The sequence below is a fragment of the Sminthopsis crassicaudata genome, chromosome 5, assembly GCF_048593235.1.
Source record: "Sminthopsis crassicaudata isolate SCR6 chromosome 5, ASM4859323v1, whole genome shotgun sequence".
Classification (NCBI taxonomy): domain Eukaryota; kingdom Metazoa; phylum Chordata; class Mammalia; order Dasyuromorphia; family Dasyuridae; genus Sminthopsis; species Sminthopsis crassicaudata.
In genome coordinates this window covers 304,928,462-304,949,072 of record NC_133621.1, presented here as the reverse complement: position 1 = coordinate 304,949,072, position 20,611 = coordinate 304,928,462, and the positions used below count along the sequence as shown (strand labels likewise).

Sequence of the window (20,611 nt, the reverse complement as noted above, 5' to 3'; positions counted from 1 at the left end):
TTGTAGGAACATTCTCGGGCAGAATGGATAAGAGAATGGAGAAACATCATTTTAATAAGTGAACTATTCCCAAGAAAACCAATATTAAAAATATGGGATTTGGAATGAGAAGGTGTGAAACTTAAGGAACAATTGTTATGTAGGTCTAAAAAGGAGACTTGGAGGTAGAAATAGTATGGAAATAAAATAAAGTTGATAGGGAATTGGGCAGGGAACAAGATGATGCAAGAGAAGGGTTTAAGGGGAAAAGTGGGAGGTAGAGTTAGGGATAGTTATCAGTAAAGCAAATTTCAAACAGGAAGAACTGCTAGGGTGGTTGCAGAAAGGAGGGAGCTAGACAGAGGAGGAGGGAGAGACAGAGACAGAGACAGAGAAAGACAGAGAGACAGAGAGAGAGATGAGAGAGACAGAGAGAGAAATAGAGAGAGAGACAGACAGACAGACAGAGAGACAGAGAGAGAGAGACAGAGAGAGAGACAGAGAGAGAGATGAGAGAGACAGAGAGAGAAATAGAGAGAGAGACAGACAGACAGACAGACAGACAGAGAGAGAGAGAGAGAGAGAGAGAGAGAGAGAGAGAGAGAGAGAGAGAGACAGAGACAGAGACAGAGAGATGAGAGAGACAGAGAGAGACACAGAGAGACACAGAGAGAGACAGAGAGAAGAGAGAGAGATGAGAGAGACAGGGAGAGACAGAGAAAGACAGAGAGAAGAGAGAGAGATGAGAGAGACAGAGAGAGACAGAGAGACAGAGAGAGACACACAGAGAGACACAGAGAGAGACAGAGAAAGACAGAGAGAGAGACGAGAGAGACAGAGACAGAGAGACAGAGACAGAGACAGAGACAGAGAGAGATACACAGAGAGAGACAGAGAAAGACAGAGAGAGACGAGAGAGACAGAGACAGAGACAGAGAGACAGAGACAGAGACAGAGAGAGGGAGGGAACTGGATTGGGGGTAACACTGCTTCAATTCTAGGTAAGTTGTGCTTCTATCACCTCCCTTCTATTTCTTTTCTCTTTTAAAGTGTGAGGCTAGGACGAAGAGCGGATTAAAAAATCAAACACATAACTAACAATAATTGTATGTGCAGGGGATGAGCTTGCAGAACAATGCGTCAGGAAGCAAAATCCAGCAATTTGTTGTTTACAAACAACATGTTTAAAACATAAAGCTTCATACGGAGGACGGGCAGCTTAACCTCCTTCCCGAATCCAGGCCCGTTCCAGCCCGGACAGCAGCCAAAGGACGGACACCTACGTTCCAAGGCGTCGGTCCCTTCCTCGTGGACAGCTCCACTTCCACCACCGCGGTGCCCCGAAGGATCAGGGGATGTCTCAGGCCCAGCCCCATCAGCACTGTCCTCGGGGGCCATGCCCCGGCGCGGCCGGCTCCTCTCCGACCCCACAGACCTGGGAATGGACGGCTTGGCGTCTGTCCCGCGCTGCCGCTTCAGGGCCGGCTCCATGATTTCCCCGAGGAGCTCCAGCTAGGGCTCAGCTGCATCAGTACCTTCTCCATGGACAGCTCCATGTCGCCCTAGTCTCCGCCGCCTCCGCAGCTCGTGCTCTCGGCCGACCTCCCCGCATCCTCAAGTCTCAGCGATCGGCCAGTCCGTCCTCCCGCTGCCTCCTGGTCCCTCTGGTCCCTCGAGACCTTGGACCCCGGCCCTGCCGGCTCCCCTGCAGCTGCGCGCCTCTACCCAGCAGCCCCTCTTCCTCTGCCTTACGACATCATCCGTTCCCAACCGGATGGATCTTCAGCATCCTTTGCCTCCGCGGTCCTCGCCCCCACAGCGCTGCCCTGCCTGATTCTCCTCCAGCCGATCCCCTCATCTGCACCGGATCCCCTCCGTCTCGCATCCACCAACCAGCTTCCCGGCCAGGCTCCCCTCCCCCCTCGTCTCACCTCCTCCCCCTTTCCATCCTGCCCCTCCCTCCCCCTCCCCCTGCGGCACTGCTGCCTGTGCAGCCGCGGGATCCGCTCCGGGTGGCTCGGACGGCGGCGGCGGTCGCGGGGTGCGTGGGGCTCACCGGACAGTGGGGGGGCGAGCGGCGACCGAGGGAGCTGGGGCGGGGGCTGGCGGCGCCGTCCACCCCTCCCCCCATCTCCGCAGTCGGGCAGCCTTTCCCCGGGAGAAGATGGCGGATCGGGCGGAGATGTTTTCTCTCTCTACCTTCCACTCCCTGTCACCGCCGGGAGGCAGGTAGGTACCTGGGGCACCCGGATCTCGGCTGCTGCCCGCACCCCCTCCGAGTCCTCTCCCATCCTCCCTCCTTCACGGCCCTCTCCGGGTCAGCACCCTCTCCCCTCCTCCATTACTCGTCTACCCCCTCCCCTGGCCCCTCTCCCACCCCCATCTCCTGGTCCCCTATCCTTTGGCTTCCAATTCTTCCTTCCCCATCCCCTGGCTCCCTTGCAACCTCGTTTCCTGGCGCCCCTTCCCTGCGTTCTCATCCCCTGATTTCTCCACCCCCTGCCACCCCATCTTTCACCCCCCATCCTCTGTCCCCCATCCCTTTTCTAACTGTTCGGGCGCCCTCGGGTTCCAGGCCTCCTGCCCCTCCCCCAACCCCTCCAGTCTCTGGGTCTCCCCCTTCCTTTTCAGACCTGCGCTCTCCTTTTCGGGCCTGGACCTTCCATCTCCAAAGTCCAGCCCGAAACGAAAGGCCATAGCTGGCCAAGGTCCTGGGCCCGGGGCCATTGTCCCTCCGTCCAGGACCTGCGACATCCTTCCACTACTGCAGGCCTAGCCCCTACCTGGGCCTGGACAGCAAAGGGTAACGGAGCCTGAGTAAAAGGCTGGGCTTCAGGGTCTGAGGAAAGAGGATGGAGCCTGTGGAAGAGTTTGGGGGAGGGGGATAAGGAGAATGGGGGATGGGGCCTGGTCCAGAGCTGAAGTTAGGGGGTGGAGCCAGGAGAGTGGACCAGGGAAGGGAAATGGAATCCTTGGGGAGGGGTAGGATACCTGGGGGAGGGGGACAAACAGGGCCTTGCTCCTTCCATTATGCTCCACCCCATTCTCTCCTCCCCATCAGCTGCTGCAGCACCAGTCCCAACACCCCCCCCCCTCCAGCTCGGCAAAGCTCCCCTGGGGAAGGGCGGGGTTGTAGGTTAGACTGAAGATGAGGAACAGAGAAGAGAGGGACCCCTGAACTAACCCACACCTTTGGGCAGGTGCCCAACCTATGGGAGCTGGCCTAGTCCTATCCTGCTCTGTCCTTCCCTGTGGGAGCCAAAGTTCTAGTGCTGCTGTGAGATGGGTCTGATAGGTAAAGGGGCAACTGAAAGAAGTTGGGGGCTATAGGAAGTGGGATGGGGACCTCTGAGAGGGCCTTTGTTGTAAGGAGTGGAAAGGGAACCCTCGGAGAGCCAGGGCTTGATGCAAAGTAGTCAAGGACACAGTAAATCCCAACCATCTCTTGTGTCGATTTAGCCTTTATTTGTGCCAGTTGCAGCAGTGATAGGCCCTGGCAGAGAGACAAAGACCAATGAACCTTGGGCTTTGCCCTTGTAGAGGATGGAAGGGGTTCATAGGCAAAGAGGAAAACATGAACAAATGTAGTAAAGCCCATAAGGAAGAAGGGCATCGCTGTACTCCAAGAATGCTCAGGGGAAGCTTGTTACCAACTGGGCCTTGGGGCAGGGGACCAGAGAAGGCCACCTGGAGGAGGCAGCTTTTGAGCTGAGTTTTTAAGAATGGGTAGGATTTCCCGAAATGCAGAAGGAGAAGGGGGATAGTATTTCAGGTACTGGGAATATAAAGGCATGGAGATGGGAAAGTATGAGATGTGTGGCAGGCCATGGACATCCCTCCAGTTGGTTGAGGATAAGAAAAGATCCCAGAAGACTTTAAACCAAGAAAAAGGCATTCCATGAGTGGTTTGTGAATGATGTACATAAGAAAAAGTAATCTGATAACATGAGCAGGACAGATTGAAGAGAGAAAGGGGGGCTGGAAATTATTGTAATAATCCAGGTGAAAGGTGATGGGGGTCTGAATTAGGGTGCTGCTTATGTGGAAGGATGGATGGATACAGAGATGTGGATGTAGAAACAATAAGGTTTGACAACTGATTAGAGATGGAATTGAGAGAAACAATGAGGTTTCAAGTCGGGATGCCTATGATGTAAATAACAAATCTGGGAGGAGGACTAGAGCTGGGGGGGAAAGGTTGGTTTGGGATATATCTGATTAACTTGTGGGAATCCAAACCCAGAAAGTAAAGTAGGGAAAAGCATTATGGGAGGCAGGAAAGTGAAGGCTCAGTCTTATTCTGATTATATGACAAATCATTTAACGACAATGTTCCTAGGTAATGCTCTAAGATGATACTCAATTATCCCTATATTGTCGTATTATAAAACTATAAGAACAAGTCGTATTATAAAACTATAAGAATTGTGGTTTGAAAATTAGGAGAGAGAGAAAGGGGAAGGAAGGAGGGGAGAGGAGAGAGAGGTGGGAATTCAAGAATGAATGGTTGGGAACTACTATGTCCTGGGCCATATGTATCAGTCCCTAGCTCTCCAAGGACTCCAAAGGCCCTCCCAGAGGCTCCCCAACCCCATCTCTTGGAGCCCCCAACTTCATTCAATTCCATTCCACCTATTTTCCATTAGCACCAGTTTGGGATATTTCAGGTGGAGATGTCCAGTGGGCAGTTCTGGAAGCTCATGAGACAGTGAGGGCTGAAGATACAGATTTGGTGGTCTTCTCTATAGAGATAACAGCTGGAGCTCTGAGAGTGTATGAGATCACAAAGCAGGATGGACAAGAGAATAGGGAGAGAAGGGGACGTGACTCAGGACAGACTTCTGGGACACATCAATATTAGGGGATCATGAAATGGAAGAAGAGATCGTGTCTGTTCCTGGATTTGAATTCAGCTCTTTCTGAATCCAGGGCCAGCGCTCCATTCACTAGGTTACGTCTCTGCAATAGGTTCGAGGCAGTTCTCAGTGGATCACCTCAAACTTTTCAAAACAAGGAATTCTGTCAGCTGAGGAAGAGGGGGAAGAAGCTGCACTGGGTGCTTCAGGGGGAGAAGAATGGGCAGAGAGTATAACGGGGGACAATACAAAAATGAATAAAAAAGGATTGCCAGGCAGGAGTAAAGGAATAAAGCAAATTTTTAATGGATGAATCTGGCCTTGAAAATGTCAATTGTCACAAAGTATATTTGGCTAATTTGGGGAGAACAGAGAAAGGAAGGTGGGCTCTCTATAGAGGCCTCATGGGGATACTAAGGGGAGCCTGGAGATCAGATATTCAGGTGCTCCTCTGGGGGTGCTGAAGTCAGGAATGGTGGTGGTGAAATGACATATTGTTATTAAGAACTTTCAGGGGGTTGTCTGAAACAAGGTTCCAGCTGGATACTTCTCTGAGAATCCAGGAACCATTCTGAAATCAGTGGATTGACATTGCGGTAGGGGGAAAGGATATGTGAACTGTGGAAGTCTGAGGGCTATTTATTGGGAAGTGTGTAAGGAATTTTGGAGCCTGGAGGCCTAGTTGGGCCCAGAGAAGGTGCCTAAGCTCTCTGGGGAGAGTCATTCCTTTCCCTCTTTCTCCTCTTCTTCCTCTCCTCTCCCCCTTTCTCCTCTTCTTCCTTCGTTCCCATTCCCTCTCATTTCCTTTCCCTTCTCCTCTCTCCTCTACTCTCCTTCCCTCTCTTCTTCCTCTCCTCTTTTCTCTTCTCTCCTCTCCTCCCTTTCCTTTTCCTCTTCTCCTTTTCCTCTTCTCTCTCATCTCCTGCCTTCCACCTCTCTTTCTGTCTCTCTCTCTCCAAAGCTTTAAACAACTCTTATAGTTTTATAATAAGACTTATTATGACTCAGTATAATCTTAGAGTATTACTTGGGAGCACTCTAGGGGTTAAATGACTTGCCCAAGATGACATAGCCAGAATAGTTTAGAAGCAAGACTTGAATCCACACCTTCCTATCTCCCATAATGCTCCTTTACTTTAGTATCTGGAAAAATCCTCCTGTCAGGGGATCTGAAAGATAAAGAATTGAACAGTTCCCCAGGGGACCCATTTTCCCTGCCCCTCTCCCATTCGGGAGCTCAAGAGGGAGGGAGGGGTTGATAGCTAGCCAAGTCCCAAATCCACTCCAGTATTGCTTGCTTTGAAGCAGCGCCCCGTGCTTCAGCAGGCTTTTCCCAGGGATCGATGGATGGGGCTAGGGTGGGAAGATGTCTTTTACAGGATCCCTCATCCCTCTGCCCCCTCAGGCCTCCCCAGGACATCAGCCTGGAAGAATTTGATGATGAAGATCTGTCTGAGATCACCGATGACTGTGGCATTGGTCTCAACTATGATTCGGACCCTTGTGAGAAGGTGGGGAGGAGGTGGGGCTGGCAGGGGTAGGGGTGTTGGCACAGGAGCCTGTGCAGGACAGATGGGGCGTAGCAGGGAGGGGGTGGGCTTCTGCTATTCTGCTCTCCTGTGGTGTCTGTGAGATGGGGAAGCTTTGGGTCCCTATCAGTCCCTTAATATGGAATCCTCTCAGGGTCTAACTTTCTTCCCTCTTGCTGCTAGATATCTGCCTTTTGGGACTTATCCCTAAGGGTGCTGATTTATGCTGTGGCTCATTACATCTCTAACTATTCCAACCCAGGCCCAAACCAATCACATAATCTGGAGGCGGAAGAGTTCCCAGAGGGCCTGGGGTCCATCCCTTTCCTAAGCAGAGTTCCTCTACAACAAACCAGACAAGTGCTCAAACAGCAAACAGCCTGCAGCTCTCCAGGGAGAAGAAACCTACTACTTTTCTAGGCAACTCTTCCTAGTCTGGGCCAACTCCCACTGTTGGGCTGTTCGTCTAAGTTTGATCCCTTACAAATCCTTCCCATTGCTCCTGGTTCAGTCCTCTGATAATCACTAGGAATAGAGATAGCAACTGGATCTTCCATCTCATTGGTCTAAGGAGCTTCTGAGTGGACACTTGTGCAACTCAGAAACTTCTGTGTAACTCAGTCTTAGAGAGCTGCCTAGAGCTTGAGAAAAACCAGGTGACTTTTTTTAGGGACACACACACACACACACACACACACACACACACACACACACAGAGTCACTGTTAGAGGCATTGTAGAATAATAAATCCCAAGCTCTCCAAGCTCCAAAGCTACATCTCTAGTTTACTATTCCACTTAATCCCTTTTATAAATGAAAGCTCTTCAAAAACCTGAACAGAGCATACTTCCTATCCCCCAGAGCCCTCCCTTCTCCAGACAAAATATCCCCAGTCACTTCAAAGGAATCTTGTCTGGCAAGAACTGAATGGCCCTCATTGTCCTGGTCAGTCCTGTGTACACACCCCCGAGACTGTCAAAGCTCTCCCTAAAATGTGGCACCTGGAGTTGGCAGGCCAGTACAATGCCCAGTGCTCTGAGTCTCTGATCTCTTCACTGGGCCAAACTACACTTGTGGCCTAACTCAATTGAGACCCATCGTTCCGGTCTGTCGGTTTTTAATCCCTGTTTCAGCCACTTAACAGCCCTTGTCTGTCTTTATTATCTCTGGGTCTCTGGCTTCTCCATGTTTGGATGTTTTAGCTTCCTCTTTGCCAGGTCTTCACTTCCCATTTCTCTGTCTCTCCCTACCTCTCTGTCTGTCTCTGCCTGTCCACCCCTGGATCTCTGTCTCTGTCCATCTGCAGGTTTTCCCACTTTGGCTTTCTGTCTCCCTCCAGGACAGCCTCTCTCTGGGACGCTCAGAACACCCGCATCCTATCTGCTCCTTCCAAGATGACTTTCAGGAGTTTGAGATGATTGATGAGAATGAGGAAGAGGAAGAGGAGGATGGGGATGGGGTAGAAGATGGAGGCCACAGGAATGACATAGCCCCATCACCACCCCTCATCCCATCTCCCTCTGCCCAAGAGCCCCAGAAACCTCGTCCCACCACTCTGAACCTTACCTCACTTGGGACCCAGGTGAGATCAGACCCTGAGAGCAGGCCAGCTCCCCCTGTGCTCCACAGTGTGGTCTGTAGCCCGCACCCATTTTTCTGCATGCTGCTCTATGTGGACAAGAAGGGGAATTTAGAAGTGGGCCCTTGGGTCGGGAGCTTGACTGCAGCTCAGGGAGGAGTGAATTCACGTCTGATAAGGCTCATATCTATTACCTCTGCTCCCCCTTGACCCTTCCCCTCAGGACTCTTTGAACAACAACGGGGGCTTCTCTCCCCCTCCTCCGGCCACTTGGCAGGACACCTTGCTGCCCTCACCCACGGAGGAGCCCCACAATGGTGAGAGAGTAGAAAGAAGGAGTATAAATAAGGCACAGAGAAAGAGAGAGGGTCTCAGAAAACGAAGGGAGTTCGTGAGGGGAGCCCCAAGCCTGGGGATCCATTTAGGGAGATGCAGGTGAACTAAGACCAAGGGAGCTGTGGGGAAAGTGGGAACTGTGAATGAAGGAGGCTGGGAGAGCTATAAATAAAGGGGGTTGAGGGAATTGTGAATGAGGGGGCTGGGGGAGTTGTGAATGAAAGGGGGTTGAGGGAATTGTGAATGAAGGGGGCTGGGGGAGTTGTGAATGAAAGGGGCCGGAGGAATTATGAATAGAGGGGGTTGGGGAGCTGTGAAGGAAGGGGGATTGGGGAGCTGTAAATGAAGGGGGCTGAGGGCACTCTGACTAAAGGGGGTTGGGGTGTGAATGAAGGGGCGCTGGGGAGCTGGGGATGAAAGAGGTTTGGGGAGTTTTAAATCCAGAGGGCCTGGGAGGCTGGGTCGGGGCTGGATAGAGCAGTGGGTAAAGATCTGTGAAAGGGGTAGAAAGGGCTGGGGGTTGCGGAGGTTCGGCGCCCTTACCGCCCCGTCTCTCTCCGCGCAGCACACCGCGGCTCTCACGTTTGCACCGCGGATGGGCACCGGGAGGAACAATGCGGGCCCCCCAGTGGCTACGACTGTGAAGGGAACCGGCCCAGAGAGGGGTCCGAGGCTTCCGCAGGGCACCCGGCCGCCCCTGGCGGCTCCTCGCCCTCCTCGGACCCGGGCATCGAGGCCGACTTGCGCAGCCACTCCAGCGGGAGCCGGAGCCGCAGCCGGGGCCGGGGCCGGGGCCGGGGCCTCCGCAGCAGTCAGGAGCTGTCCTCCCCGGGCTCGGGCTCGGACTCGGAGGACGCCGAAGGGGAGCTAGCGGCCGCGGGGCCCGGGGCCGGGGGCCGAAGCCTGGGCCACATGATCTCTTCCATCTCGGAGACGGAGCTCGACCTGAGCAGCGACGGCGGCAGCAGCAGCGGCCGCTCCTCCCACCTCACCAACTCCATAGAAGAGGCGTCGTCTCCGGCGTCGGAGCCGGAGGCCGAGCCGGAGCACGAGGCCGGCCCGGCGTTGGAGGCCGGGCTCCCCGGGGCCGGCCTGGAGCCTTCCCCGCGGCTTCCCGAGCCGCCCGCCTTGGCGGCGCCCGTCGAGCCCCCCGGCAGCCTGCGGCGGCCCGCCTATCTGCCCGTGGGCCCGGGAGGGGCCGGGGCCGGGCCTCCCGCCGGGCCTCCCGCCGGACCCGACGAGGCCAACAGCGAGTACGAATCGGGGTCTGAGTCGGAGCCCGACGTGAGCGAAGACGCAGACTCTCCGTGGCTGCTCAGCAACCTGGTGAGCCGCCTCATCTCCGAGGGCTCGTCGCCCATCAGCTGCCCGGCGCAGTGCCTGTCCCCCGGGCCGGGACACCCGCCCCCGGCGCCCGCCTCCGCCCCCGCCGCCGCGCCGCCCGCGCCGCCCTCCCCTAGCGACACCATCTCCCCCCACGTCCGCTTCGGTCTCCGCCTCGGAGCTGGGCCGAGTTCCGGACGCTGGGGGCCGCGGGGGCCGCTCGGGGCCCCGGGCTGGCCTTCGAGGACACGGAAGAAGAGGAAGAGGAAGAGGAGGAGGATGAGGACGAGGAGGAGGAGGAGCGGGAGCCGGAGCGTGCCCCGGGGGCCCCTGCTAGCATCGAGCTGGAGCTGGTGGACATGGAGACTCTGTGCGGAGGCGGGGGCGGCGGCGGCGGCGGCGCCCTGCAGCCCCCCGGCAGGCCCCCCGCCCCGGCGCGTCCGCCGCCCGCCCAGCCCGGGCCCTTCCTCTTCCTCAGCAATCCCACGCGGGACACCATCACTCCCGTGTGGGGCGCGCCAGGCCGGGCCGCCCGCGCCAGCCGCGCCTGCTCGGCCGCCTGCTCCGAGGAAGAGGAGGACGACGACGAAGACGAGGAGGAGGAGGAAGAGGAAGAGGAGGACGAGGAGGAAGGAGACGAGGAGGAAGACGAGGAGGCCGCGGGAGTGGTGGCCCCGCGCGGCCTGGGGCTGGGGCCCGGCCCAACAGCCCCCCGAGACGCGTCTCTGGTGTACGACGCCGTCAAATACACGCTCGTGGTGGACGAACACACGCAGCTGGAGCTGGTGAGCCTCCGGCGCTGCGCCTCCGGCCTCAGCCAGGACAGCCAGGCCAGCGACAGCGACAGCGGCAGCGAGGACGCGGGCTCCCCGCCGGGGCCGGGGGCCCCGGGGGCTCGGGACCTGCTTCTGGGCGGCCGCAGCGGCACGGCCTCCCCGGACAGCCCCGACAGCCCCGACCTCACCTTCTCCAAGAAGTTCCTCAACGTCTTCGTCAACAGCACGTCCCGCTCCTCCAGTAAGAGCCCGGGGGGAGGGGGGCCGCTGGCCTGGGGGAGGGGCGCAGGACTGGGGCCGGGGACTCCGGGGACCGCAAGCTTGGTCTCCAAAAGGAGGCAGCCCGGGCCCTAAGTGCTCGGCACTGTATCTAGCGCCCAAGCTTGGGGCGTGGGCCGAGGGTGGCAAAACACGGGGAGAAGAACTGGAGCCCAACAGGGAGTCCGTAACCAATCTGGGGTACCCAGATGCAGCCCCGACAGTGGCTCTGGGGCTGAGAAGAAGGGAGGCCCGGGCTCAGTGTCTGGGGGCCCATCCCTTGGCAGCTTTCTTCTCTCTTAGAATCCTCTCCCTCCACCCTGTCTCTTTTACCCTCTTCCTCCCTCCTTCCCTCTATCTCTCTATCTTTCTCTTCTTCTAACTCAGGTACAGAGTCCTTTGGGCTTTTCTCCTGCGTGATCAACGGGGAGGAGAGAGAGCAAACCCATCGGGCTGTTTTCAGGTAACAGGCTCCTCTCCCACCCCCTTTGGTGACCACTGACCTTTGCCCTGGCTACTCTTACCCCCAACCCTGGGTAAACCTCTGCTCCTCCTATCCATGGCTGACTTCTCTGTCCCTGCCCTGGGTGACCTCTGCCCCCTTACCCTGGATTTATTGCCCCCTCCATCCCTGGGTTATTTCTGCCCCTCCAGTCCTGGCTGAGCTCTGCCCCTTTGCCCTGGATTGACGAACCCCTCTAGCCCAGGGTGACCTCTGCCCCTGGCCTCAGGTTCATCCCAAGACATGCTGATGAGCTGGAACTTGATGTGGATGACCCTGTTCTGGTGGAGGCTGAGGAGGATGACTTCTGGTTTCGAGGCTTTAACATGAGGACAGGAGAGCGGGGCATCTTCCCAGCCTTCTATGCTCATGCTGTTCCTGGCCCCACCAAGGACCTTCTGGGTAGGTCTCAGACCAGGCTCTGACAGCAGTCTTCACCACTGACTCCATCTCTTTCCCAGTCTCTGTCCTGGCACTAATCCCCCCATTCTTCTGGAACTTGCTATTTATTGACTCAAGGTCAAGACCGTTCATGGGTCAGAAGTCATTGGATGGGCCATCTTTTCTTCCAAAGAGGCCTTTTTTTTGGGGGGGGGATAGGGAAGGTGAGGAGCAGAAGCTCCTCTTGCCTGCCCCATTCTCATTCTTGTTCTGATTCTACAGGGGGAAAGCGGAGCCCATGCTGGGTGGAACGGTTTAACGTGCAGTTTCTGGGCTCTGTGGAGGTTCCCTGTCACCAAGGCAATGGGATCCTTTGTGCAGCCATGCAGAAGGTGAGGGGGGAGGACTGGGCAGGTAAGGATTCTGCCAGTGACTCACTGCAGCTCAGGAATGGTGGGGGCAGAGGCTGCCTCATGCCCAGTTGCCCGTCCCCACCCTCCTGGTCCTGTGCTCTGTTCCCCACCTCCCTCTCGATCTGCTGCAGCTCCCCAACCCTTCCCACCTCTGGGCAGCCTCAGCCCTGGGCTTCCTACAAGCTTTGGCTGAGATGGGATCAGAGATTCAAAGGAGAGTCTGATTGAGAAACTCATTCAAACCCCCAATCTTGAAAGGACACATTTTTGATGGAGTATAGATAGGCACAATAGGGGCAGAGCCTCCAGAGCTATTTCTGCAGAGGCCGATCTCAGCTCTGTTCAAAGAGATCTTCCCCTTCCTTAGGCCTAGGCTGAGTGGTAGTAGCATCCCTGGGGACCGTTCCTGGACTCAGTGCTCTCCTTTGCTCACACACTTAAGTTCCTGTTTTCTTCCAGCACAGCCTTTATTGGTCAATATTGGAATCTAAAGGTCCCTTGCCCTTTGTCCCATCTTGGATGCTTCTGGATTTGCCATTACTCCCCAAAACTAGATGTTGCTCAAGGCTGTCACTACAAGTTTGCTAAATTCGAAGCCTTGTAAACATCCTGAAAATGTCACAAACATTAGCAAATTAAGGGAAGAAGCAAACTCCGTCGCACTCTGAGCCCCTGTGACTCCCCGATGTTTCTCCGCAGATTGCCACAGCCCGGAAGCTGACGGTCCACCTGCGTCCGCCAGCCTCCTGTGACCTCCAGATCTCCCTTCGAGGGGTCAAGCTGAGTCTAAGTGGGGGTGGGCCTGAGGTGAGGACCCAAGGTGCTTGAGGTGGAAAGCCAGGACAGTAAATGGCATGATTTAGTGGAGAAACAATGGGATGGCTAGTCAAAGGAGTTGGGTTTGATAATGCGTTACTGCCTCTTTGACTTGGCTGTGGACCTGCCGTTACTTCAGCTGTAAAATGGGAATGTGGAAGGAGGGCATGGAGGTGGGTTGGATGACCTTGATATTCTATCATAGCTATATGTTATGACCTTTGACTTTAAAGTGACCTTGAGGCTATTGGGTGGGGATGGCCCCAGGGCTTCTTTAGCTAGCCTTTATTGGACTTTTCTCCCCATTTCTCTGCTGTTCTAGTTTGAGCGCTGCAGTCACTTCTTCCAGATGAAGAACATCTCATTCTGTGGCTGCCATCCCCGAAACAGCTGGTGAGAGCCTCCTGCACTCTATTTCTCACATGCTTCCCTATTACCCCTGCAGACCCAATTATGCTCCTTTGGGCTTCCACATAATCCTGTGTTTGCTATATGCTCCCATGCGTGCCACACTCCCCTTGGTCATCACTCTGCTCCCCTGCTGTCTTGAGTCCTCTGTCCTGCTGTCTGTTGTGCTCCATGAACCTCCACATAACCTCATATAGATGTACCCTTTGGGGCCTTAATGAGCCTCATATGTGTCTGTGGCCCACTATGACCCTTGGCACACATCCTAGGAGTTCCCCGCATGTCCCCTGGACTCCCACATGCCCGATACCTTGTATATATAGCAGGTAGGCATTGTGTTCTGTGATGTGCTACAGGTGGGAACTGGAGTGAATGTGGATGTGTATGAGTGTGTGAGTGTTCCCTAAGAGGAAGGGTTCACACTGTCAGAAAGATCAGAGAAATCTAGGCAGATTAGGCTTCAAAGAAGTCATTGAGTTTGATGTCCATTGAAAACCTGATGGGAGAGGGAAGAAATTGATGAAATGGTAAAGTCTTTGGTGGGGGGGCATATGAGTCTTTGGGTAAGTAGTGGCAGGGATGATGGGAGAGAAAGGCTAACAGGTACAGTGACCACAGAGGTGCTGACCTGTCACAGCTCATGGAAGATTCCTTACCTGGTTGAGGGCTGCTTGGCTCTTCCTGCTCCTCTGGCCTCCAACATGAAGTATCAGTGCTCTGGCTCTCCCCTCTGTCAGCCTGCAGAGAGTCCTACTCCTCATCCCCAATTCTTACCCTATTTTTCTGTCAAGACCACAAAGTAATGAGAGCTTGGAGTAGACTCTCCTTCCACAGAGATACTTGAAGGGGCAGCTAAGTGGAAATGTGAATAGAATGTTGGTGGCCCTGAATTCAAATGTCGCTTCAGCCACTTTACTAGACTCTGGAAGTCTTTCAGCCTCAGTCTCCCCCATGTGCAAAATAAGAATAATAGCACCTACCTTCTGATATTATGAAGATTGAACGAGATCCACAGTGCTTTGCAAATCGCCAAGTGCTATAATAGATACTGTTATTACTGAGGTAACCACAAGGAGGCAGCAGGATCCAAGGAAGACTATAAAATTTAATTTTAATTTTAGTTTTGGGTTTAGACCTGAAATTCAAAGAGGGGAAGGAGCCAATGGAGAGGGGGATATTGCATGATATAAGAAGGAGAATCCAAGAGTGGGTGGATAGAACCCCCTGTCACCCAGAGCGGTTCTGGGTGCTAATTTTGGACAGTTGTAATTTTTAGGAGGTTGATCCTTATATTGAGCTAAAAGCTGTTTGTAAAAACCATTTTCCTCCTCTGGAGCTACATAGAACAGTACTGCTACTATATGACCATACTTCTCATACCTCAGTACAGCTATTATTCCTTCCCCCCGCAGAGTCTTCTCTTCAAACTGTCATGTGACATAATCTGTGCTTTCCCCAGAATCCTGCTCATCCTCCTCCTGACATTGCTGTAGTTTGTCAGTGTCCTCCCTAAAAGAGGATGCTCCTGGCATAAGACAGGTTTCCATATATGATGTGAGCAGGGAAGAATACAACAAGATGATCATTTCCATGATCTCTCTATATTTAATTAAAGTTAACACTGCACTAGGATTTGGGGTTCCTTGTGCATAACTGATGACCCATATTGAATTTTCAGTCACTAAAGCCCCCAGGGTTTGGAGTTTTTTTTAGATGAACTGTTATCTAGCCACAATTCTCCCATGTAATATTTGTACAATTGACTTTTTGAACCCAAGAGTAAGATGTGAAATTTATCCCATTTATTTTCATTTTATTATATTTAGTCCATTATTCTAATCTGTCAAGACTTTTTTGGAGCCTTATTATCACCCAACATATCTGGCTATCCCTCTAAGGATAAGCACACTGTCCATGACTTCACCATCACCAAGTCACTGGTTAAATATTTTAAGCAGCATAAAGCTAAGGCTGTGTCCCTGAGGGTACTCCATTAGATGCTTCTCTCCATTGTCCCTCTGCTAGTCCTTTGGTTCTGAATATACTTGTTTGGTTTAGTATCTAGCTATCCATTTTGAACATAAGAAAATCTCATCTGAAGACCAAGCTGGCTGAGCTTACAGAGCAGGAGTTTAGAGTAATTGGGGATAAAAGGGGGTGTTTAGAGTGACAGGATGAGGAAGTCTTAGGTATTAAATAGGGGTCACATACTAGGGATGATATATTAAGAATTCCTATTCAGCAACTCGATTAGATTAGGTAGCTTCTGAGGGTCCCTTCTAATCCTAAAATTCTAGAATTCTGGTAGGTAAGGCAAGGTAGTCTAGTGGTTTTCTAACAGTTGTTTCAAGAATAAATAGTCTTTAGGAAATAAGAAAATTCCTTGTTATGGGTGATATTCCAACAAAAACTGAATGATCATTTGTCAGGGATGATGGAGAGGGAAGCTCATTGGAATCAAGTTGCTTTAGATGACCTCTGAGATCACTATTAATTCTGAAATTGTTTTTTCTGTGGATTTGAGAAGCAGGGGATGGATGTGAAAGAAATCGAAATGGCTGGACTTGCGTTCTTTGTAGTATGAAGGAGAGGAAGAAAAGAAGAGATAATCCAGAATTTTGAGACTGGGGAAAACAATGGTGTCCATAATTGACTTAGAGGAGGTGGGAGAAGATGGTGAATGTTTTTTTGGACATGTTGAGTTTTGAAGTTGAGTCTGAAGAGACATTTAGGTGACATGTCTAGTAGGGCAGCTAGAAATAAGGAGCTCTGGGGAGAGGCTATAAGTGACTGTATAGTTTGGGAAGTCATCTGCATAAAAAATGATAATTACAGCTATCAGAGTGGATGAAATTGTCAAAGGAGAAATTATAAAGGGAGAGAAAAGAAGAGGTTCAAAAAATTTGAACTTTGGGAAAGGGCCACATTTAAAGAGAAGGAAAAATAAGAGACAGAGAAAAACTGGCATTAAGGTAGGGGTGTCCCATCATGGAAGCTAAAGGAAGAGAAAGAAATTAAGGAGGAAGTAGTCAATGAATGCATTCCCACAGACAGGGCAAGGCTGAGACAGAATGAAGACTTTTAGTTATAAGAAAACAACAACAACAAAAAACCTATTCATTTACTTATAGAGAGCTGTTTCAGTAGAATGGGGAGAGGACCACAGATTGACTTTGAGGAGTCATTAAATGTTGAATAAGTAAGTATAGAGTAGTACTCCTTCTAGGAGTTGGGCAGTGAAACCAAAGAAAGAGAAAAAAATAGATATCTCATGTTCTCCTTGAGGGTATAGTAGGCTCTCAAGGGAAGATTTTTGTTTTCTTAAGAATGAAAGACCTGAGAAAATCTCTCTCTCTCTCTCTCTCTCTCTCTCTCTCTCTCTCTCTCTCTCTCTCTCTCTCTCTCTCTCTCTCTCTCTCTCTCTCTCTCTCTCCCTCTTCCTCCCCTTCTTTTTTGTTTTTGGTTATTTTGTTTGTTTGTTTGTTTTTGGTGTGTGTATCTGTCTCTCACTGTCTGTTGGAGCAAAGTTATGGGAGAGTTAGAATGAAGGGAAGATGATACCTTTGGTGGGGAGGACTGTATCTTCCTCTGAAAATGGGGGCTTTGAAGGAAGAATCCATGGAAGGACGTTGAGACACTTTTTTTTTTTTTTTTTTTTTTGAGGCTGGGGTTAAGTGACTTGCCCAGGGTCACACAGCTAGGAAGTGTTAAGTGTCTGAGACCAGCTTTGAACTCTGGTCCTCCTGAATTCAAGGCTGGTGCTCTATCCACTGCGCCACCTAGCTGCCCCATGCGCCACCTAGCTGCCCCGACACTAAGAGGAAAAGACCAGTCCAAGTAGTTCACATTACATGATTCTAATTTCCTCAGTAAAAAGAGTTAAAATCTTCTCTGAAAATAAGGGGAGAAAAGCATGAAGTTAGGAGAGAGGAGAGTTTGATGCAGCCCCCTGGGGGAAATTAGTCATTCAGAGATGAGTAAAAGGTTTGTCATGTGGCAGTAAGAGCCCAGATGAAGTCAGATAGCATGGTTTCGTGATTCTCACCCCCCAATTTCCATAGCAGAGGTATAATGGAGAGAAGTGGTAGGGAAGTTAACCAGTGTTGATGGTTATCAGAACATAAAAGTCAAAAGGTCAAGGGATTCAAATGTGGAAAAAAGGACATAATTGGAATCATGATCATGAGTTCCAGCTCCAGAGAGAGGGAAGCAAAATCATGACAGGGTTAATAGGATGAAAACAATATGGGAAAAACTGTAGTCCTGAAAAAAATGATAAAGGGAGAGAAAAGTATTTGAGGAGTGAGCAGTGAGGAGAATTGGAAGGACATGATGTTGTGGTCAGAGAATGAGCAATTGTGAATGATGGCAAAGTCTTTAGTGTGATGTTTCCTCTTCTCCATCCTTGAAGTATCTACAAAGAAACCAAGAATGAATGACTGAGCCACTGACGATAAAATATGAGCACAGTCATCAAGGTGGACACTGAATAGCCAGAGGATGAGAGCCTCCAATGGGTCATGAGAATGGAGATCGGGGCAGCCTGGTATAGGCGTGAAGCCACAGTGACTGGCCCGGAAGGGAAGGGGAGAAGGGGCTTTTACAGAAGAGCCCCAAATATCCCCTCCTTTCTACCTTCCCCTCATTATCCCTTCCTCCACAGCTATTTTGGTTTCATTACCAAACACCCAGTTCTCAGCCGCTTTGCTTGCCATGTGTTCGTCTCCCAAGAGTCCATGCGGCCCGTTGCCCAGAGTGTGGGGTGAGTAGGGGGGTGCATGAAGGAGGGCCTGGAGCAGCCAAAGAATGGAGTGAAGAGGTGGGAGAATTGAGGCGGGGGGTAGAAAGTTGGGGGGAAGGGAGTTGGGGTTGAGCTTGAGGAGTAACATGACCCAGGAGGCTACTTCGCCTTCTCACTCGATCCCCACTTCCATTCTGACTCACGCTTCTTTTATCCTGTTCTGCTTTTCTCCCAGTCGAGCCTTTCTGGAATATTATCAAGAACACCTGGAATACGCGTGCCCCACAGAAGACATTTACCTGGAGTAGTTCTGCCTGGACTCCTCTCCTCCCCCAGGGAGACAGGAGGAGGGAGTGACCTTATGTGCTTAGAGATCTCTGAGGCTGCACTGGGAACTCTGGCCCTTATCCCTTTCCCCTCCCCCATCCAGGGGCACATTAAGGGGGAGACACTGGCCTTCTCCCTGAGGGAATGGGGGCCCTGAGCAGATCCCAGGAATCACTTGAGACCTCCCCCTTCCATGTCCTTCCTTCCCTTTGGCTATCCCTTTTCTGTGTCTGTCTTTCTTCATCTGTCTGTCTGTACCTCCGAGTCTTTTCCTCTGTCTTGTGTCTCGTCTGTCTCTATGTATGTCTCTCCCCCCTTGTCTATTCTCTCGGGATAGTTCTCTCTTTCTCTGTGTTTCTCTTTCTTTGTCTCTGTCTCTCCCCATGTCTGCCCTGGCCCCCCCACTAGCCCTTGGTCAGTACTGAGGACTCTGGTAGGGCACTGCTGTATTGCTGTCTGAGATAACTCTGTCCCCCAAAGGAATTCCTCCTTGACTCCCTGCCCATTTCTTTCTAAAGGAGTTTTAATTTTTATAGAGAATCTAGAGGGATCAGCTAGCTGTCTTCCCCATCCTGCTCTGCCCAGCTTGGCCCAGGCTCAGGGCATACCCCAAGGGAGTGGATATCTCCTCTCCTCCAGAACCAGGAACTACAAAAGGGGTTCTGTGCTCCCACAGAGCCCAGGAGACATAGAGGGGGTTCTTGGTTTCCCTAGAACTCAGAAAATCCAGAAAGGATGTTCCCTGTTCCACCCCTTGGGGAGTCTAGGAGGTAGGTAGAGGTATTCTTTGCCCTCATTGAGCTCCGGAAACATGCTGGTGTTTTCTTGCCCCCAACAGAGCCTGGGAGACACAGGAAGGGGCTTCCCTGCTCTTTCCTGAGCCCAGAGGACATGGAAGGGCCCCCTCTGCAGAGCCTAGGGGAGGGGGTCCCTCAGCATCTCCCTGGCCCTGCTGTGCCTGACCACACCGTTGCTTTGCCCGCCACTGGCCCGCTCACAGCTGTCTAGTGCGAGTGTATCTGCCCTTTCCCCATGCTGTATATCCAGGCCTGGCCCAAGGGGCCCTCAATAAACTATCTGCTTGGTGTGATCCTGCCTGTTTCTGAGGCACTGCCCGGAAGGGGAGTGCAGGGCCATGGGCTGATAGTTCTCTGGGGGTGCTGTAGAATGCTGTGGCTCCCTATCACCCCTCTTAGCTCTATGTCTACCTCCCAAAGTGGAGATTCTTGACCTCCCCTCCTTATGGTAATGAGAAAACACAAATTAATCCTCCAAAAACTTCTCAGTAGAGAAAGAGAATCAGAATTAAGGAAAAAGGGAGGGAGGGAGGGATGGAGGAGGGAGAGAGAGACAGAAAGACAGAAAAAGAGCCCATGAGGGTTACTGCCCCATAGAACCTTAGCTTTACTGGACCCTCTGGGGTGGGAGTGTGTTCCTTCTCAGAACTGGGCCAGGGTACTGGCCTACATGGCTCTAGGTCTTGTTCCTTGAGTCCTCCAAAATACTCTGGGGGTCCAGAGATTTGCCACAGCCTTGTCTTCCTGTCCTTGTCCCCAAATCTGGCTTCTTTTCCCTCTATGCTCTTGGGACCCCAGGAGCATGTCAAAGTCTATTTAAAAGGGACAAGATTAGATGCCAATCTAGAATGAATTGGGTGCAGAGGGCTCAAGAACTACTTAGAACAAATGGGTAGATGCTTCAGAGGTAGGAAGTGAGAAGAAACCTTCTAGAGGGAATGAGAACAAGTTTTGTTTTATACCCCATGAGTCTGAGAAGACTGTGGGTCATCTCAATTATGCAAAAAGCAAGCTAAACCTCTGGCTGAGAAGGGGAGGTGGGATGTAGCTCTGGAAATCAGCTGCAGAGAGGCTCTAATTGGGAATGAGTGAGATTGCCGAGGGAGAGAGTGCAGAGAAGAGAGGGGAGAAAAGAGAAGAGAAGCCTTGTGGGCATATGGTGGGGATAGGGAGGGAGTCCACCTGCATTAAAGTTTCTGGAAAAAAGGGGAGAAGCCAGCAAAGATGAACTGAGGCAGCCTGGAGGTAGTTCAAAGACCCTGAACTTATAATCAGAAGGCCTGATGACCTTAGTCGGAGACCATGGACATGGGACTGCTTTCCCCTTCTGATCCTGAACTTCCTTTTCCATGAACGACATTTTCCTATCTTCTTCCCAGGGTTGTTTTTAGGGAAAGCATGTTATAAACCCCCAAATGTGTGTGTGTGTGTGTGTGTGTGTGTGTGTGTGTGTGTGTGTGTGTGTGTTAGAGAAGAATGGCTAGAGGGATGGGGGTGTGAAGACCAGGGAAAGGTCATGATCAATCAGTCAACAAGTATTTATTAAGTGTTTATCATGTTCCAAACTGGGGATACAAAGAAACCATAAAC

At 51.9% G+C, this 20,611-nt stretch overlaps 1 protein-coding gene across 1 annotated transcript; it reads left to right on the top strand.

Annotated features, from left to right (window-relative positions):
* The first annotated feature begins 2,025 nt into the window (after window positions 1-2,025).
* MAPK8IP2 (mitogen-activated protein kinase 8 interacting protein 2) lies at window positions 2,026-19,538 on the top strand. Its single transcript, XM_074271946.1, has 13 exons — window positions 2,026-2,208; window positions 6,241-6,346; window positions 7,704-7,946; window positions 8,167-8,260; window positions 8,845-9,710; window positions 9,896-10,619; window positions 11,024-11,099; window positions 11,368-11,540; window positions 11,802-11,911; window positions 12,632-12,739; window positions 13,071-13,141; window positions 17,820-17,918; window positions 18,133-19,538. The coding sequence occupies exons 1-13, from the start codon at window positions 2,144-2,146 to the stop codon at window positions 18,203-18,205; spliced, it is 2,808 nt and encodes a 935-aa protein (XP_074128047.1). The 5' UTR covers window positions 2,026-2,143; the 3' UTR covers window positions 18,206-19,538.
* The last annotated feature ends 1,073 nt before the right edge of the window (window positions 19,539-20,611 follow it).